This window comes from Callospermophilus lateralis, chromosome 18 (assembly GCF_048772815.1).
Source record: "Callospermophilus lateralis isolate mCalLat2 chromosome 18, mCalLat2.hap1, whole genome shotgun sequence".
Classification (NCBI taxonomy): domain Eukaryota; kingdom Metazoa; phylum Chordata; class Mammalia; order Rodentia; family Sciuridae; genus Callospermophilus; species Callospermophilus lateralis.
In genome coordinates this window covers 51,197,149-51,219,039 of record NC_135322.1, presented here as the reverse complement: position 1 = coordinate 51,219,039, position 21,891 = coordinate 51,197,149, and the positions used below count along the sequence as shown (strand labels likewise).

The 21,891-nt window shown below is 38.4% G+C and overlaps 1 protein-coding gene across 1 annotated transcript in view; it reads right to left on the bottom strand.

Annotated features, from left to right (window-relative positions):
- Positions 1 to 18,943: 18,943 nt before the first annotated feature.
- Positions 18,944 to 21,891, bottom strand: part of Cyb5b (cytochrome b5 type B) — a 33,904-nt gene continuing 30,956 nt past the window's right edge. The window contains exon 5 of the mRNA XM_076837794.1: positions 18,944 to 19,301. Within this exon, the coding sequence (XP_076693909.1) occupies positions 19,211 to 19,301 (91 nt within the window). The 3' untranslated portion in view covers positions 18,944 to 19,210. The remainder of the gene's footprint in view (positions 19,302 to 21,891) is intronic.

Genomic DNA, 21,891 nt, shown 5'->3' with positions numbered 1-21,891 from the left:
GATGAGAAAATTTCTATGGGTCTTAATCACCATGCATTTGTAACAAATTATGTATGTACAGGGAGAAGGGATTTGTCTGTACCAGGTATGTTCACTTGGAAAACAGTCCACATTTCTCTATTCGTACTGTCACCAAAGAGGATCAAGGCACCACAGCCCTGCTAACTCAGGCTACTCATCAGCCTCTCACAGGTCCCTTCTTCTATTCTTGTTCTCTCCAATATGCTCCTCTACACAGAGACTGGTTCTAAACATGCAAATAGTGCCCTGCTTGATACTCTCCATAGTCTGCACACTTGCAATAAAATCCCTATTCCTTTCCCAACCTATGAATTCCCCAAATGGCCTAGCCCCACCCACCTCTTTACTCACTTCCTATTCCCCCATAACTCCCTATGCCAGCCACTTGTGTTTTTGGGCTCCTCAAGCAGGCCAACTTGTTCCAGCATCAGGGTCTTTGCAGCACCTGTTTCCACTAATTAAAGCTCTCCTCCTTCAAATGAATGCTCCCTTTTCAATTCTGTACTATCCTTTTATCCACCAGGGGTATATCCCAAGACCCCCAGTGGATGCCTGAAGCCTTAGGTAGCACTGAACCCTAAATGTATTTTCCTACACATATATATCTATGATAAGTTTAATTTATAAGTTTATTACAGTAAGAGATTAACAACAATAATAGAACAATTATAATAATATGCTATATTAAAAGTTGTGTAAGGGCTGGGGCTATAGCTCAGTGGCAGATTGCTTGCCTAGCATGTGTGAGGCACTGGGTTTGATCCTTAGCACCACATAAAAATACAATAAAATAAAGGCATTCTGTCCATCTACAATTACAGATATTTTTTGGAGGGGTACTGGGGATTGAACTCAGGGGCACTCGACCACTGAGCCACATCCCCATCCCAATTTTGTATTTTATTTAGAGACAGGGTCTCACTGAGTTGCTTAGTGCCTCCCTTTTGCTGAGGCTGGCTTTGAATCTGTGATTTTCCTGCATTAGCCTCCCAAAGCACACAATGCCCAACTTACAAAACAAAAATTTTTAAAAAGGTTGTGTAAATGTGATCTCTCCAAATACCTCACAGGTGAATAATGGGTGGGTAGCATATACAGTGTGGATAGAATAGGCAAAGGGATGATTCATATTCTGGGTGGGAGAGAGTAGGACAGCATTTAATTTCATCATGCTACTCAGATTTCTGCACAATTAAAAACTTGTGAATTGTTCATTTCTGGAATTTTCCATTTAATATTTTCAGACTGCTGTTGACTGCTAACTGAAACTACAGAAAGTGAAACCAAAGGTAGCAGATAAGGTGGTGGGGCAGGGGTGCTAATGCATTCAGGTTTCAGCTTCTATCCCATTAAGACATCTTTGATCATGTCCCTACCACCATACCCACTGATCATGTTATTTTCATCCTTGCATTTGTCACTACCTAAATTTTTCGTATACTTAATGTGTCTTATCACCATTTACCCCAGGGGCCTGCACATGGCGAGCACACAGTCCTTATTTGTTAAATAATTGAATCCCTTTGTCTCACCATGGACGCATAAATCAGTGATGTCAGGGTAAGGTCTCTCTTCATATTAGAACTTCGAATATGTAAGTGTCTAGACAGTCCTTTTATTTTTGGCATTTTTGGCAAAATGAGTTGCTTCTGGAATTTAACAAAACCAGACAACGCCTGTCTCCCTAGAGCCTCATCCAAAACGGTGCCACTTCTTGAATCGGCTAAGACTCCTGTGGCCTGGACCCCTCTGTAATAAAAAGGCATGGATGAGACAAAGGCTTTATAAATCCCACTGGAGTATTCTGCTGCCTGAAAAATTGGAGGGTTGCTGGACTGAAGCCTTCAAACAGAGGCAGTCCAAAGCTAGAAGGACCTTCTCCTCAGCAGACTGGACACATGGGATTAATTTAGGCAGGAGCCAGGCAAGAAATGCTGGTCCCTGTGAAAGCTAAACAAGGTAGATTTTTAAATCCAGATTGAAGAGAAAGCTGGTGCAGAACATGAGGAGAAATAGGAAGAACTTTTCCTTAGCTCAAGGGATCTTAACCTGGTAAGGCTGACAAAAAATGTTTAATTTAGTGTATATGTGTTTTAGGGAGAAGAACCATAGTTTTTCAAGTTTTGTTTTTATCAGGGTTGCAACAGGATCTGTTCCCCCAAAGGTTAAGAACCACAGTTCTGGCAGGCATGTAATTAGGCTAGCGAATCATCAACCTAAACATGACCTGAACTCAAACAATCACAAGAAAGGAAAAGTGTTTCATGTTCCAAAGAAAACAAAGCCATTTCCAACAGGAATTGGCTGTCACATTCTCTGCACTTGGAAAAAAAATCAACAGAGCATCCGCCCAGCCTGCCCAAGACCCATCCCTTAAGCCCAGGTCTCCAGGGAAGGCAATGATCCTTTGTTTTCCAGTCTGTGGGCAACTGGCTGGGCAAGGAGCCAGAGGGGAGAGACCTCTATGGAAGAAAATACCACCATGTGCCAAGCTGTGCCGATTAGAAGCACTCCCAATGGTAGGTTCTGGTTTTGCTGCGACAGAGTGCCCCAAAGACCCATCAAGGGAGAAACCATGTGTCAGCTGAGGACCCAGAGTCCTCTCTTGCTTTTGTTACATGGCTCCAGCCAGGGTTTGGGCTGCTTTCCTCTGTTGGTGCTGTAAGCAGCACGGTATTACTCATGGAGCTTGGTACTATTCTAAGTAGATTTGGGACCTTTCATGGTTGGCAAGCCCACAACTCTCCCTGGGGATACCTTAGCTATCAGATTGGAGCTCCTGCTTATTCAAGGCTATGTCGCATTTGGTGTTTAGGATACTCCCTTCCCCTGGTCCTTCTTTCCTTTGAAAGGGGAGGACCTGGGACATGGCAGAGATCCCAATAAGCACTGGAAGGAGCCCTGTGAGCGCACAGGCAGCCGGAGCCAGCATGCTGCACCAGCACTCCATATAACCTCCAGGGAGGGCGCAGTCCTCACACGTCCTGGCTTCCGAGGCAGGCCCTGGGTGTCGGCCCACAGCCAGCCTCTGGGCTCAACCTCTGCCAGGAGCCTGGAGACTCACTCAGTCCTTCTTTTGTGTATGCATATGCTCTCTTCTTAATATGCCCCAGAGGGGATTCTTGGTTTCCTCCTCCCAAACTGTCCCTCCTGCAAGTTCCCTATCTCCACAAATGACATCTTCAACGCCCTGGGGCCCATTCTTTGTGTCCCAGGTCAAACAGCACCTCCTCCTTAGAAAGACCTTCCCAGGTGCAAGATTCAAAGTGCCCCCATCCACCCACCTACCAACATGCTCTCCTTTGGGTCAGCCTGTTTATCAATCAGATTCTGTAATTATTAATTTTTATTCTTCTGCCTCCCCACTCAAGATGTGAGGTCCACGAGGGGAGGAGTAGCTAATACACTCCTCTTGAATCTCCAGATTCACTCTGCAGCCTTCTCCCCGTCTCTCTGTGTCTCAGGCCAACTGATGGGGACCATGCCAGGTGCCTGACTCAGTTCTCCAAATGTCCATCCTTTATGTGTTCTAATGGGAGACACAAGGAGACAGAATTGGAGGACAACAAAGTCATGTGGTCCTGTCCCTCCACAGCTCCTGTCTGCGACCCTCTGTGACAGCTCACGACAGTAACTTTCAGGACCAGGGCAGCAATGGAGGTCATCTATCTACCATTAAGCCTGAACAGCTTTACCACACCTTCAACCAGATCTGTCCTCACCCTGCCCTTGCTTCCGCAAATGGTCACTTCACTACACTCTCTTCAATGACTCCTTTTGAAAGTGTGTCATGTTAGCTGTCAGGATCAATGTAAGTGGCAAACGTATTGACCTCTGTTGTCCCCAACAACGAGCTGGGGAGTGTCTGGCATGTCTTAGGTACTTACTACATGTGTTTTGAATAAATGAATGAATGATAAGGATAATGTGTTTTTATTTATTAAGACATAATTCACGGGGCAGGAAAGTTAATGGAATGAGATGGACATCATAACCCTAGGTACATATATGTATGGTGTGAACAAACTACAGAAATGTAAAGTTGTGCTGCAGTTGTGTACAATGAATCAAAATGAATTCTGCTGTCATATATACCTAATTAAAATAAATAAATTAATTAAGAAAGATACAATTCACATAAAATCCATCCTTCTAAAGAATACAATTTGGTGTGTTTTAGTATATTCACAAACTTATAAGTTATTAATTCTAGAACATTTTCATCACCTCAATAAGGAACCCTCCAGGGCTGGGCATGTAGCTCAGTGGTGGAGCACTTGTTTAACATATATGAGGCCTTGGGTTCTATCTCCAGCATCACACACACATAAAAAGAATCTCCCATACCTGGTAGCAGTTATTCCCCATTTCTCCCTTTCCCTAGCCCCTGGCAATCACTAGTTAACTTTCTGTCTCTATAAATTTGTCTAAACTGGATATTTCATATATGTGCAATCATATTATAAATGGCTTTCTGTGAAGGACTTCTTTCACTTAGCATCATGTTTTCTAAACTCACTCATGCAGTAGTATGTATCAGAGTTTCATTTCTTTTTATGGCCAAGTAATATATGGATATGCTGCATTCTACATTTGGGCTATTATGCACAATGCTGCTGTGAACATTGATGTACAAGTTTTTGGGTAAGGATTATGTTTTCAATTCTCTTGGCATATACCTAGGAGTGGAATTGCTAGGTCACATGACCAATCTATGTATTAACTTTTGGAGGAAGGATAATGTTCTTTAAATTTCTGTGTATCTCACAGCAGTACACAGTACTTTCTTTATCCTGTGGTCCCAAGTATTGACATCTGTATGGAAAAGAACCCAAACTGATGAGGATATGGAACAAAGGAAGTCTAAAACATTGAGAATCGGGCTGGGGATGTGGCTCAAGCGGTAGCGCGCTCGCCTGGCATGCGTGTGGCCCGGGTTCGATCCTCAGCACCACATACAAACAAAGATGTTGTGTCCGCCAATAACTAAAAAATAAATATTAAAAAAAAATAAAACATTGAGGATCTACTCTCAGGTATACATTAGGAGATATTTTACACATATGCACCAGACTATGGAGACAAAAATGGTCAGAGCAGTATTGTTGGCCCAGAATTGTAAATAACTCAATGCCTGTTAACAATAGATTGGATAAATACATTGTGAACTGCACATCAAAGAAAATAAATGAATTATAACAACACATAAGAGTGTGGATGAACCTCTCAAACATTGTGTTGAAAGAAAAAAAAAGCATACATACACTATAATATCATTTAAATGAAATTCCAAAACAAGGAAAATTGAATCATGTGGTTTAAGGTTACGTATGTAGGTGGAAAAACTATTAAAAGTTATTATAACAACAACAAAAAAAAACCCAGGATATTTGGTTACCTCTGCCTGTTCGAGGGAAATACATGTCAGGGAGGGGCACAGGAAAGTCTTCCGGGATGTCAACAATTTTCTAGTTCTCATCCTGAGTAATGGATGCGTTGGGTTTGTTTTGAATTAATTGTAACTGTATATATGTACTTACCTATATATGCTCTATTTTGAAAGTTTTATTTTACATTTCACAGGACAGAACAAAACTCGGGCCAAGGAGTCAAGAGGCCTGGATTCCAGATCAGGTTTACCACTACAGAGCTGTGTGATACAGAACAAATCTAACCCTTGTTTCAACTTTATCTCTACAATGGGCATAACAATAACAACTAACACTTATTCAGGCCGTACACAACATGCTAAGAGCTTCTACATATAATTTCTATAGTCATTCTTTGTCTCCTAGGTGCAAGAAACACATAATTGAAGCCAGCTTAAGCAAAAAGTGTTAAAAGGATTAAGGGGCTACTTAGGGGCAATGTGCAACAGAGAATGGACCCTGGGGATTCCATCTTTTATTTCTGATTTTCTGTCCATAACTGCTGTGTTCTCCTCTCTTACTATAAATGTCTTTGCATCCAGTTAATATGTAAGAAAATGGCCACAACACCCAGGTTTGTACATTTTCCATTCAAAACACCAGTCACACTGGGCCTGGAATTACTTGGTTCATCAGGAACAAGATTCTTATTGTTCTAGTTTGGGTCTAGTGTCCCCCTCTGATCTCAACTGTGGCAAACAGGCAGAATCCCATTATGCAATATGGGACATACACCATAAAACTATTGGAGAATATGTTGGTTGGCACTCAGCCCACAGAACTCTAATTCTGTCAATCTTAAGAGACCAATTCCCTAAAACAGGAGAGTAAGAAAGAGCTGGACAATGCAACACCAACTGTTATTTAATGTGATCTATATAATAACCCAATAAGGTAATGTTGACATGCTGGCTGTACAGATGAAGACTGAGAATGAGATAGGGCCCAGGGTTTCTCAACAACAGCCCTGGGGACATTTTGGGCTAAATAATCATTTATCGTGGAGGCCTGTCATGGTATGTTTAGCAGTAGCCCTTGCCCGAACCCACTAAATGACAATGACATCCCTCTGGTTGTCAGTCAAAAATTTTTCTAGGGGGCTAGAGGTATGTAACTCAATGGTAGAGCATGTGCTTAGCATGCATAAAGCTGTGGGTTCAATCCACAGCACTAAAAGGATAGAAAAAGTCTTCAGATGTTACTAAACATCCTCTGGGGTTTAGAATCACTAAAACAGGCTAAGTAAATTGTGCAATACCACTCCAGGACAAGAAGTCAAACCCAGGTTGGTTTGACTCTAGTCTGTTTTCTTAGTCACTGTCTCTCTTATGAAAATAGCTAACTTACCTCACAAGGTTGTAATGATGATATAAATGTGAAAGAACTTTTAAGAATGAGATGGACCACAAATATATTATGTATGCAGGTCCTAATGAGCTTTCAGTTCTGTGGGTCTATGTGCCTTCTCGACAGGATAGGACTTGAAGCTGCTAAAGCATGAGATTCCATGGGTCTGGACACCAACCAACCATATTCCCAATTTGGTTTCAGGATGAGATCTCCCCTTAAGTCCTCTCCCTCACGAGAACTGATATTCTAAGTTCTTACCTTTGTGCATCTGAGTCTGCTCTTTGAGCAGTGACTTATGGTAATATCCCTTGGCTGGGCTTCCTTGAAGAGCCAAGACTATCTCCAGATTATTTGATCCTCAAAATCCATATACTTGAGCTGGGCATGTAGCTCAGTAGTAGAGTGTTTGCTAGCATGTGTAAGGAAATGGATTCTATTCTCAGCACCACATATAAATAAAATAAAAATCCATTGAGAACTAAGAAACTCATATACTTTCCTTTTATCATCCACTGACAAAATGTATTACATCTCTCCATACATTAACAGGAGGTCTCAATGACCTAGGTTGCATGAAGCTCTGGTTACTTTCTTCCAAATCGACCTTCCCATAACTAAAGTTCATCTCTTTTAGATTGCTTTTGGACAAAGTCCTCCATGTACAGAGGGCTGTTAGGGTTTGTTTCTGTTTTTTTGTTTGTTTGTTTTTAGTATTGTGACATTCTAAAAAGATAGAGTTCTTTATGTGTGAGGGTCGAAGGCACTTCCATTTAAACCAAAAGGGGAAGGGTTTGTGAGATAAAGAGAGGACACTACATGCCTGCACACTAGTGACAGGAAAGCTGTTCAGTGAACTTCTGGGAATTATTAAAATGTATCCCCACAGCTTCATTTAGATGCCTAATAAAAAAAATGACTATTATATGCCATCCAAATCCTTCCTGTCATGATAAAAACAGTTTGTTTGAGGTCCGGTTATATTTTTTTAATGTAAAAATTTAAAAATTGAATTATAACTTATAGGCAGAAAAGTATACAAAGCGTACAGCCCAGTGAATTTATCCCAAAATAAACACATTCATGTACCTACCACCCAGACTGAGAAATTACTAGCATTCCAAAAGCCCCCTCAGGCACACTCCCAGTCACTATCCCCACCCCTTCCTAAAAGTAACCACTATAATTTTAATTCTTATGACCTCCATATTTTTATATATCTGATGGCCCAGATAATTATCTCTGGAGGCCAGAGTTAATCAGAAGCTCAGAGGATTGTTTCCCTGTGAGTCATTTCTCTTAATAGTTTATGAGTGAGGATGCTTCCAGCTGCAAGTAATAGAAACCTCAACCCAAATGGCTTCAACAACAGGAGAATTTATGATCTCCACATAAATGCAAGTCTTGCTGTAGTGAGAGCTTCAGGGTGAATTGAATGAGCAGCTTGAGTCAACAAAGACCCATTTCTCAACGTGGCTGTCCTTGGTATTTGCTTCGTTCTTGGGCTGGCAAGAGGATAGCCAGAGCAGTTCTTTTTTGGTGGCTCTTTCTTTGGAAACTTCTCCCAGATGTCCCCTCCCATCTCAATGGGGAGAACTAGGCCACATGTACAACCCATCAGACCAGGCAGATGGGATTGTTCTGACTGTCTTGGATTTGTCACCTGGGCTGGGATGGGACATTGAGAAGTCCATTCTGAAGCTCCATATGGAGAGTCACATAATAAATGGGAAATGTCTGCTTCTATTTATAAACATGCCCTGTATTGTTAAATGGTGAAAAGGGTCATAAAACAGTACAGAATGTGGCTGAACATACTATTGAAGATTCAAGGTTAGAGGTATACAGTAAGTAACCCTGTGAGGAAAGAATAAATTGACCATGACAAAATAAACACAACAGTTCGTGCCCTCTCTCTCCTCTGAACAATAATCTTCTTTGAATTGCCAGTTTGGGTGCTGAGTCATAAACTTATGTATATTTTTAACTTTTTGGGATAGTCTTACCACTTATGCTAAGCACAGAACATGTTTTAGTATATCCTTAGGGCAAATCTTTCTTCTTCTTCTTCTTCTTTTTTTTTTTTTTTTCAGTACTGAAGACAGCCTGAGGTACTTCACCACTGATCTACACCCCCATCTCTATTTTTTTTTTTTTTTTCAGACAGGGTTTCATTAAATTGCTGAGGATGACCCTCAACTTGCCATTATCCTGCCTCAGCCTCTTGAGTTGCTGGGATCACAGGCCTGGCCCACCAAGTCCACTAGCTTAGGCCATCTTGAAAATGAAATATTTTGTGATGTAAAGATCCAATAGGAAGCTGGGCACAGTGGTACATGCCTGTAATCCCAGCGATTTGGGAGGCTGAGGCAGCCTTATCACAAGTGAGGTGCTAAGCAACTCACTGAGTCCTTGTCTCTAAATAAAATACAAAATAGGGCTGGGGATGTGGCTTAGTAGTCGAGTGCCCTTGAGTTCAATTCCCAGTACTCTCTCCCCCTGCAAAAGAAAAAAAAAAAAAGACCCAATAGGAGCTGATTGGTGGTGCATGCCTATAATCTCAGGGGCTCCAGAAGCTGAGGCCAGCCTCAACAACTTAGTGAGACTTTTTCTCTAAATAAAATACAAAAAGGGCTGGCGTTGTGACTCAGTGGTTAAGCCCCCCTGGGTTCAATTCTGGTAACAAAACAAAACAAAACAAAAAACCAATAAGAAGCCTCTATTAATTTGTTCTATAAAGGTCAGATCAAGGTTATAGAAATTCAACAGATGTGCTCTTTTCAACCATACCAGCAGAGGGCACGTTTTTTCAGTTATGTTGCTGAAACCCAACAGATTCTGAACATTCACTGTGTAAGGAACTGTACTGGGCACAGTGAGGTGACACAGAATCTCTGCCCAATAGCTGCTGTCAAAGAAACTCCAATCTAGTTGTGAAAACCAGCACACAAACTATTCGGGTGCCAAACAATTAAAATGGTATGACAGGGTCAGAAGTTGACATGGAGACAGTGAGACTTGGGCTGGAATACAATTTAGCTGGGTACAATTTAGCTAAGTTGACCTGACATATATGTTGCCCATCTCTTGCCATTCTTCATGCCTGTGGCAGACATTACTATAAATATCTATGTAGCTCTACTGCCAACCAAGCTCAGGCCCAACAAAGTGCTCAAAGAACACAGGCCAATAAACTGAAACCAGAATTCATGACAACACCCATCTGATAGCAGGGAAAGGGTGGGAGTGGGTGTTGGATATTGGCTCATGGAAAAGAACTATCAAGGGAACTAATAAGGGAAAGAACAAGGTGGGCATAGAAGACAGCAGAAGTGGCCAAATGAGAGTATATTAGCTAGAGAGAGCTTTCTTACATTCCACCAATGAACAGGGAAGATTTACCACTAGTCACTTACAGGGCTGGAAAACTGACTTCCTGAGGTCAGGCCCATTCACCACTCAACTTCTAGTAGAGGAACAATAAGGAGACATAGGCATCAGCTGAGCACAACTAGTTCCTTTATCTAGAACACATTTCTCCAAGGGCAAGAGCCCAGCAAAGCTTCCACTTAGAAGTTTAAAAAGTGGGAAAGAACTAATCTCCCCTAGAAGAAGACCTGCAGCACTATTTAACTTTTTGAACTGTATATGTATCTCGTACTGATTAAAATTACATTTTATTTATTTTTTTACCATACGATTTATTTTTATTTTTTTTAGTCATACATGATAGCAGAATGTATTTTGACATATAATACATACATGGAATGTACATACATCAATCATAATGTCTATTCTATTCTGCTGCCCTTCCTATAAAATTACATTTTAAAATCAAAAATGCAAATTTTTTTTAGAAATGTATCGTCGTGTTTTCCTTTTGTTAACATTTTTCTGGCAAATAGCACACTGGATCACATCATGGATATTGAAAAGTAGGTAGTTTGTGAATAAAGAATAGCATGGAAAGTCCTGTGTGGTAGCACACACCTGTAATCCCAGTGACTCAAGAGGCTGAGGCAGGAGCATTGCAAGTTCAAAGCCAGCCTTAGCTATTTAGCCAGCCCTAACCAACCTAGCAAGATCCTGTCTTAAAATAAAAAATATGGGCAAGGGATATAGCTTAGTTGGTAGAGTGCTTGCCTGGTATCCACAAGGCCTTGGGTTCAATCCCTAGCACCACAAAATATATACATACATAAATAAAAACATAAATGAAAAAGAGCTGGGGTTGTAGCTTAGTGATGAAGAACCCCTAGGTTTGAACCACACAGTAGCTAAAAAAAAAAAAAAAAAAAAAGGGCAGGGGGCTGGGGTTATAGCTCAGTGTTAAGAGTGATTGCCTAGCATTTGTGATGCCCTGTGTTCAGCCCCAGTAACACACACAAATATAAGAAGAAAATATGCTGATGTGATATTAAGTGAAAAGATATTAAGTAAATTCAATATGAAATTGTATTTACACCATGAAAACAGTAATGCATAGAAAAAGCCCTAGAATAAAATAGATAAAAGTGTTAAAGCAATTCCCACTGCTTTGGGTGCTGGGACAACTGCTGACCTTTTTTTCATTTTTCAATTTTCTGTGTTTTTAAGAATTTTTTTTTTTAAATTTAACTATCAAACCAACAAACTTACTTATATCCAATTCTAGTCTTACCTAGGCAAAAGCATATCTTGAATATAAATTCTTACTAATTTCAATTCATAAAAATTCACCAGTAATACTTTTCCAAAATAATTCTATTGTCGAAGAATGTTTTTCTTTTTTTTTTTTTTTTTTTAATATTTATTTTTTAGTTATCGGCGGACGCAACATCTTTGTTTGTACGTGGTGCTGAGAATCGAACCCGGGCCGCACGCATGCCAGGCGAGCGCGCTACCACTTGAGCCACATCCCCAGCCCCAGAATGTTTTTCTTAATGAGAAGCGGATAGCAGAGTCACAGATTTGGACATATTCTCACTACATGTTCTCTAAAATGGGGATATAATAGCATCTGCCTCTTTGGCTTGGTTGGGCATTAAATGTATCATAACGCATATAAAAGCCTTTAACACAAATGAGGCAGCATTGTAAGTGGCTAATAGAAGATTGCTAAAGCCAGACAGCCTGGGTGCAGATTCTGACTCATTACTTATTCACATTGTAACACTGGACAAGTTTCGTAACTTTTTATGACTCAGTTTCCCTTTCTGTAAATTGGGGATGATAAAAGTACTTGTGTTTTATAGAATTGTTACAAGGATTGAATGACGTAATACCCATAAAGCATCTAGCGAATACTATTTAAGTATGAACTTCTTTTTTTTTTAGTATCAGGAGTTGAGCCCAGAGGGGCTTAACCACTGAGCAACATTCTCAGCCCTTTTTTTAATTTTGAGATGTAGGAAGGCTCACCTGCTCCATAACAAAGACAGCATTTTGATCTCTTCCTATCAATTTCAATATTGGAAGAGAACTAAAGAAGGAGGAGTGCACTTACTGACCTAATAAGGCTCAAGAGCTTCTAAGAAAAATAGTCCCTTGCCCTGTCCTTCTCTCCCCAATGCCTGATTCACAGAAAAATACTTTTCTCAGCTCTTTTAGCCTTTTCTCCTGGTATTTATCACCATGCATCTAAAGGATACGTTTGTCCTATTTCTTGAATTTTCCATTTTAGACGTTTTATTGAGCTTGCTGAGATTGTTTTTTGTTGTTGTTGAGATTGTTAGCCATGCAGGCTTCTCCTTTGTTCATCCTCCTAAGATAGTCAATAATTTTCATTAAGTATTTACATTAGGGTTATTGTTAAGTACAGTTCTATTATCCCATTTCCTTTCTTGTATGTTTTATTGGAGTATATAAATTACTTTTTTCACATCTTTCTATAATGTATCATTCATGGGGCAAAAAACACACATGACAATCTATCAGTTGCCCCCCCACCCCCAGCACCTTGGGCTGTATCTCCTGGAAAGCTCTCTTCTTATATTCACCTTGGTTGTTCATGTTCCGTTCTCTTGGGCTTCTACTTGACCACTCACAGTGGGAATTCATTTCACTTCTCCCATTTCCAACATAATGTAAATGTATCTTCTTCTTTCTCAGCTTATACCCTATAAAAACTTTTAAATATTTATTTAACTTCTTCATTTTTTGTGGGTATATCCCTCAGAAGCTAAGAAAGGATACAGGAGGAAATTTCTTGATACCTCACATGTTCAAGGTGACTTAATTCTACCCTAAACCTTGACTTGTAGTTTGCACACAGAATTCTAGGTTAGAGTCTTTTTCAGGGCAGTGATTGTCAAACCTCACATTCCCCTGAAACAATGTTTTTTTTTTTTTTTTTTTTTTTTTAAGTTGTCGATGAACCTTTATTTTAATTATTTATTTATATGCAATGCTGAGAATCCAGTGCCTCACATATGTGAGGCGGCAAACACTCTACCACTGAACCCCAGACTGAAACAATGTCTTAGTTGATCTGTGGCAGGGCTGAATATAATTTTTAAATGTTCCAAGGAGATTACACAATAAACTAAACTGAATCCACTTAGCCTTCCTTCTTGGTCAACATAACTTGGGCATCCAGAGGGGCATATAAACCCCTCCTCTCTGAAGTCAGTTAATGAAGGTACTTAAATATATACATACACACCAAGTAGGTGATGATAGCTTCTGTTTTGGGTAACTGATTTCCCTACAATCCACTCCAACTCAAGCCTGAGGAACGAATTGGGACCCAAAGAAGACCCTGATACTACCTGGCCAACCACATTCTTATAGTAATCAATTCCCATTATGAGGTTGGACTGGAAAGTTATGTTGGTCTTCTGGTTGCCAGTCCTAGTCCCTCACTAGGGCCAGCTGTGTATGCTTCCCTTGTATGCCACTAGGTACTCATTCACTGTTGATTCATAACAAGTCATTTCTCTTACTTCTGTTAGCTTAAATAGTTTCTGTATTTTACTCTAAGGCAGGAAGTAATCTGTGGGTGAGGAATGTTTCTATTTTCCAAAGATGCTGACTTTAAATGAACTTTCTGCCTTCCAAGAGCTTAGGTACACTTGGAAAAGACCCTTACCACATTTTCAAGGCAGGTAGTGGGTGTTTTCCAAGGGGCTGGGATTCATTTCAAAACCAGTTATCTCTATTATTATCAGTACCTTGGTCCTCTTAACTGTTCTGTGGCCTGAGGCAAGTGAAGTATCTCCCTGGGGCACCAGTAAAATTTGGATTCCTCTATTTTGTAAGGATATGGTAAAAGTAAGGGTCAGAAATGTTTACATATTAACAAAGACACTGTATGGCACACGGTAGGTGTCACATAAATGACAGTATTACAACTGCATTCTAGTATTTCAGCTGAAAAGCAACCTGTCTCTCCTTAGTACTTCACAAGATAATTAAGTTTTTTCCTAAAAATATTTATTTTTCAATTGTAGTTGGACACAATACCTTTATTTTACTTATTTATTTTTATGTGGTGCTGAGGATCAAACCCAGGGACTTGCACGTGCTAGGCGAGAAAAATAGTCCCTGGGCCACAACCCCAGCCTGATAATTAAGTTTTAAAATGCTTGTATATATGTGATTGAGTTTTTTTTTTTTTTTTTTTTTTTTTTTTTTTTTTTTTTTTTTTTTTTTTTTTTTAAAGAGAGAGTGAGAGAGAGAGGAGGGGAGAGAATCTTAATATTTATTTATTTATTTTTAGCTTTTGGCGGACACAACAACTTTGTTTGTATGTGGTGCTGAGGATCCAACCTGGGCTGCACACATGCCAGGCGAGCACGATACCGCTTGAGCCACATCCCCAGCCCTGAGTGAGCTTTGAATACAAAGTATAGACATTATTTAACTAATTGTTAATTCATGCTATTAATTATCAGATTGAAATAAATTATATGGACACTCCTTACCTCAAATTTTCATAATTGGAATCACAACCTTCTACCTCAAGTTTTCATCAATCAATCGGGATCTGTTGAGCCTTTACCAAATATTCAGCATCAGGAAGAGTGCTGTGATAATGAATTCTTATTAGTATCAAAGATTAAACATTAGATTCAAATGCTGGTTATAATGGGGCTATCCTTTCCTGTTACTAATCCTCAATTCCTGTGGTAGTGAAATAACCAAGCCCTAATGAACAATCTTTTATCAGTAATCTGATATAATGTTAGTAATGTTAGAAGGCTATCAGTATGTTTTAAAGGCAATTATAAAAATGGTTTATTTCCCTTATTTTATTAACATAGTCACCAGAACTTCAATCTCCATGTTTAATTTTCTCCAACAGTTTATTTCCAAGAAAAACAATCATTTGAAGCCTGGCATTGCAGATAATAAAACACTATTACCTTATATTGGCTTCTCTTTAGCAGATGATTTCAGTAGAAATAGAAGCCCAAACGGTCTACCGGTTCACATCCATTACATGGCAAAAGCCTTGATTTTTGTGTCTTCAGATTATCATATGAGCAACTCACTTCCAGCAAAGAGAAGCAGCAGCAAGAATACTGAAGAACCAGAGAACTCCCACCAAGTTTCACTAAACACAGGATTAACAGATACAGGTGAATTTCCTGCTTCTAAATTACTTTCATCCAGAGCACCTGAGGACTACAGAACCAATACTTCTACTTAAAAAAAAAAAAAAAAAAAAAAAAAGGAGGAATAAAAATTTAAAAAATAACTGTAGACAGGGCAAGAAAAGGAAAACAGTATCTTTATTGTGTGTAATTCTAACAAACATTCACTGTGTGCACATTCCAGCAGAGACAGAGATCTTTGTTGAAAATATGCTGAAATAAAATAGGTAAACAAATTCCATTATTGAATACACAAAAGGAATGTTAATGTTACTCATTCACAGTCCAGAGTGAAGTAAAAAGAAAGTTAAATAACCAAAATAATGTTTTGCCCAAACAGCAAACATAGGTGACAGGCGTGGGCAAGGAGCAGCTACTCAAACTTGTAAGTAAGATGTTGGATACAGGGTAGGTAATTTGATAAATCTCCCTCTGCTTTGGTGAAATCTCTGTCCTTGAGCACCCCAAATTCTAAACAGGACTTTTTCAGAGCACAGCACCCAAATGAGACTAAGCCAATATTTTTGTGATAGCTGTCAACAAACAAGATGGTTTAAAAAAAATCGATTTCTTGTTGAGACAAGACATGTCTAAATCCATTTCTCTTGGGGTGGAAGGTAAAGAACATTAATGCTCTGCATTTCAATCTCTTAAAATGAAATTTAACCATGCAGATTTCACTTGATATTTTAAGTATGAGATTCTATAAGGAATGATACAACTGGCCTAAAAATCATTTTTCCATTATTCCCCATCAGAACTAAATGAATATAAACCCAACAGTGTACTTATTTCACAATATAAGATTTATGAAAACTGCTTAAATAACCCTACAGGCTCAAATGATAGGTTCCAATGGATTTCTGCTTATGCTTAAGCTGTCACACGAGCAGATTCAAACACAATATACACTTTGTCTCCCATTGCCTTCTTACCTTTATGAATACAGAAGTCATCTGGAAGTGAAAACCAACTCCCAAGAGTCAGGGGCTGAGAAATTTTGGAGAATGGGCCCTAACATCCTATATTTTTGTAGCACAAAATTTGGATCATTTCCTCCTTGCATGCACCAGCCATTATGTATACAGTACAGTGTGCAGCAGCAGCTGGCCCTCCTCAGGAAAAAACACCAACAGAAGAACACCCCAGGCCCAGGGGGACACTGTCAGCCATCAGGGACTAGCTCCATTTACTCTCAGAGGGGATTCCATGAGCTACTAACACCAAGATTGTGTAGAAAATTCAAATCTAGTTCTTAAACCAAAGTCCTTTTGGGTGGATTTGGGTATTGTGCTGTATAATTTATAGTTTAGAAAAACTTTTGCAAACTCACTCAAGAGCTACTTTTCACCTGGCTGCTTATGAAGACAGCAAAATTATACAGTAAATGGACTTTAAAATTTAGCAGTACTTCAAAAGAAACCCTGGGTTCTACATGGATTTCAAGGACAATAGAGACAAAGTCTGAGAATCTTTACCCTCTGGCTCTTAGTAAAAAAGTAAGTCCACATATAAATGGGGGAAAAAAATCAATATGAAATAGAAAAACACTGTCTTGGTGTTTCCCCTAGAAATATCAAAAACACCAATTTTACTTAAGACTATAGTTCTTCTAGCATTTCTTATAAGCCAGGTGTTTTTCACTCAATTTTAGATACTGCCAAAATACTTTACAATTGATCCAAGTTATCTTCTAGCTTAGCATTAGCTTTGAGCATTCCATTTCCAGGTCCTCAATACTCCTTTGTTCTTTACCTCTACCCCCCCAAAATCCACTCCAAGTAATCATTCAACTTAATTATTATAGCAATTACATACCAATCCTTATTTAAGACAACCCTTTCTTGTCTTTAAATGGAGGTGCATCAAGTCATACTACTTGTTACATAATAGCCAAATATTTAATGCATTTTCTTAAAGTAGCATCTTATAATACAAATAGTTTCTAAAGATAAAAGTTTGATTATACCCATATCAGATATATAAAAAAAAGTCAGCCAGAAATAACTCCAAAATATCATATCCAAGTATGCAAGAAAAAGATTAATATTATTTTGATGAATTCTGAATTCATTCAATTGCTAAGTCACAGGATATAAAATCTGGGTTGAACTTTTTCTTAAATAGTTGTATGAGCAGACTTGGTTTACTGGTCAGTTTCCTGTCTCCTCAAGTACCAGGCAAACTGGAAGGGAGGGAGAAGACACTGAGCAGCATCTATAGTCCTTCTTGAACTTGCAGAAGCAGACTAATAATCCTCAAAGAATGGAGAGAAAAATCACCATAGCTACTGACACAAAACAGCCAGTATACTATCTATTTAGGTGCTTCCTTGTGGTGAGGGCAGTAGGGGGAAAGAGGAGTAAAAAATGCCAAGGGAATACCTGGCCCAATAAGAAATACTAAATAATTCTAAATAATAACCTACTTTTCAATGAAACACACATCCAAGGAAGGGGAAAAAAACTGCCAATTCTTTAATCTTAATGGAAAGCACAAAACCACAAGTTGGAGCCATGGAAGTAAAATACAGATGAAATGGAAAACTGCCTTTTGTCATGATCTCCCACTTTCTTTCTTTTTTTTTTTAAAGAGAGTAAATTACAAGATCTGTCTTCTGAACTAGAAGACCTAAGTTTTTTTTTTTTTTTTAAAGAGAGAGTGAGAGAGGGAGAGAGAGAGAGAGAATTTTAATATTTATTTTTTTTTAGTTATCAGCGGACACAACATCTTTGTTTTGTATGTGGTGCTGAGGATCGAACCCGGGCCGCACGCATGCCAGGCGAGCGTGCTACCGCTTGAGCCACATCCCCAGCTCTCCCACTTTCTAATGACATTTTATATGGAAGTTATTTTACTCGGACGAACAAAAGATCAAACTGAAATTTCTTACTTGTGTAAAACTGGGAACCAAAAATTGCTAATCAATAAACAAAACAGCAGCAAGAATCCCTGGTAGGCTCTACAGACGTAATTATACACTAATATTTTATCAATAAAATAAAGGTAGAAAAAGAGAAAGATGGTTAGAAATTAGTGCCAAATCAAAGAGAAGATTTGGTGCCATTTCTAAACTCCTATCTTAAAGTAGTGTTTTCAAAAGATTACTCTGAACTTGCCAGGGTTCTGTCATCTCAATTCATTCCTCCCTTCCTTTGGCTTTTCTCACCCACAAGAAATCAAAGGGAGGCACATCTTTGTTCAGCATCCCTTGGAATGAAAAGGGGCTGGGAGTGGGAGGAGCTATCAGCTATATTAGCCTGGAAGGGAGATAACCACATAGTTCTTTCTGCTTTTAACAAATATAAAAAGGAACAAGATCATTTGGCAGTGTGTTTTAACAGATGTGTACCTAACTTCATGAATAAACTCCTTGTGATAATAGAATTAAATGAGAATTTTTAAAAAATATTTACTTGAAAGAAATATGGGAAAAGAAAACCTTCAAAATTAGAGTGCTGCCTTGGTAAGAATGTATAATGTGCATTCAAATTACTGGAAAGCAAGCATTTTTTCCAAAGAATAATGTCACTATGACATATGAATTATAATCGTTAACACAAATGTTTGAAATGTAAGGATACTGAGGAAATAAGTGAAGAGAAGAAACATGGCAAAGACACAGGACAGTGAGCAGGTAGTTTGGGAGTAAGGCTCTCAGAGATGAAGGACACTGGTCCCAGATTGGAGGTGGATGTCTGGTCAACTGTCTTGGCTCCAAGGGGGAAGAATACAACTGGCAGGATTCAAGCGAGAGGGCACCAATATAGCTCTCACAGCAAGTCTCCAATTTTTACTCCCAAGTGGATGTGTTTCCCACACTTCAACACGGTCTCCTCAGGAGGATTTACTTTCCGCCACGTAGCAACGATATAGGAAACCTACGAGAACAGCGCCTATGACGGGGAAAATCCAATATGCCCAGCAACTAGAAATAGGAAGAAAAAAAGCAATGAAGTTGTGAATATTTTATACTAATCATTCACTATCTTTCAGCTTTCACATTTTAATATTTATGTAGGCAAGAGCCTTTGATTTACTTTGAGAAATTTAACTGCTTTTATCACATAGTAGCTAGAAAACTCCAAAATATTTGAAGTGACAATACTAAAAAAGCAAGTTTTTTTTAAAGAGGCTAAAAACAGACCTAAAGTATAATATAATATATATATATATATATATATATATATGCATATATTTCTATAAAGACAGAGTGGTTATTTCTGGGTTATAGGACTATGGATAGTGTAAATTTTTCGGTTTTTTTTTTTTGGTGGTGATAGAACTGAGGGCCTCGTGTATGCTAGGCAAGTGCTCTACCATTGACCTATACCTCCAGCCTAAATTAATATTTATAAATATTTAGGAAAAAAGAATAAGATACATTTCATAAATATATAGGTATTTATATATCTATCCCATTATAAATCTAGAAGTGACACTATCTAACTGTAAATAGTATTCTTATGTATTTTAAAAACTTAATCCTCATGGCCAAGTGTGATGGCACATACCTATAATCTCAGTGGTGTAGGAAGCTGAGGCAGGAGTATTACAAGTTTGACTCTAGCCTGGTCATTTTAGTCAGACCCTGTCTCAAAATAAAAAATAAAAACAGCTGGAGATGCAGCTCAGTGTAGACTACCTCTGGGTTCAAATTCTAGTACCTCAAAAAAAAAAATTCCTTAAATTAAAACTAAAGGACATACATGCATACAGAACATCATTGATAGTTCTAAAGAGGTAAACAAATGACCCTTGGATTAAGAAGTACTACAGAAGACTTCTCTCAGAGGAGTTTTGGAACAGTAATAATTCTCTTTAATTCTTTTAATAGAATTTATCAGCATTTCTAATTTTAAGATGTAATTCTTCCATGATCCAAATGACCTGGCTGCCCCCTCAACTTATGACATATCCAGACTTGGTATTAAAAGGTTTCCAAGTCAATAAAACCAGTAAGGTAAATGGCAAAATGATTCTCTTTGCCGAAGCATGCCTAGCATTTTGTACACTGAAGAATAGCAAAAAGCTACTCATGAACATGTTTAGAATGTTGGCCTTTTAAAAAAATAATCAAGATGGCATGTGTAATAGCAATGTGGCTGTTAATGTCCCCGTAAGAGAAATGAATTCAGACTTCTTGAAGAGCAACCATGAAAGACTATGTCCAAAGGTAGGAACCTTGAGTAAACTCTGAAGAAAAACTCTTCAGTACAAAATACAGAATGGTTGACTACCAATTCTAATAAAATCTTCCCATTACTTAACAGCTACTGAGAAGAGAAGCAGGGGAAATGCATTTATATTGCACTAAAGGAGATCTAGATTCAACAATAATTTCATGCCATAAGATAAAATTTTCTTCTTTGGATATTCATCCAGGTTATTGCATGTAATTACTGCATGTAGTTATGATACACTTATTTTTTTTCTTTGTACTATTCTACTGTATAGATACATATGAATTTATTCATTCATTTTATTAATGCATGAATATGTGAATTGTTTCCAGTATTTGAATACCTTGAATAATGCTGCTACCATCATTTTTGTATGTATTTCCTGGTATACTTGTCACGTTTCTTTTTTTTTTTTTCTTTCTTTCTTTCTTTTTTTTAAGATATAGTCTTGCTATGTTGCCCAGGCTAATCTTGAACTTCTGGTCTCAAGTGACCCCTGCCTCAGCCTCCCAAATAGCTGGAACTATCAATAAGTACACCATATCCAGCTTGTGCACATATTTCTATTGAATATATACTTAGAAATGGAATTGCTGGGTTAAAAGTTATTCATATTTACTAGATAATGTCAAATTGTTTTCCAAAGTGATTGTACACGTTTACATTGCCATAAGAGTTCTTAAGAGACTTAGTGATTCACTTCCTAACCAAATCTACTAATTTTCAGAATTTTATATTTTTAACAAGCTAGTAGGTGTGAAATATATCTGTGATTTTTTTTTTTTTTTGGTATCGGGTATGAATCCAGGGGCACTTAACCACTGAGCCACACCCCCAGTCCTTTTTGTATTTTATTTAGAGACAGGGTCTCACCGAGTTGCTTAAGGCCTCAATAAGTTGCTGAGGCTGGCTTTGAGCCTCCTGCCTCAACCTCCCAATCCGCTGAGATTATCCTATAACATCACACCTGGCTACCTATAATTCTTTTTCTTTGTTGGTACTGAGGATTCAACTCGGGGGCACTTTATCACTGAGCTCTATCACCAAACCTTTTTACTTTTTGAGATAGGGTTTCACTGTGTTACTAGGGGTCTTGCTGAGGCTGGCCTAAACTTGTGATCCTCCTGCCTAAGCCTCTGGGGTCACTGGGATTAAGGCATGCACCACCATGTCCAGCTATACCTATGATTTTAATTTGTATGTCTTTGGTGATAAATGACATTAAATTTTTTCCATATGCTTATATTTGTGTTTCTTCTTCTGTAAAGTCATAAATCTTTTTCTCATATTCTATTAATTTTTAAAAACTTCATTTGCAAGAAGTCTTTATGTATT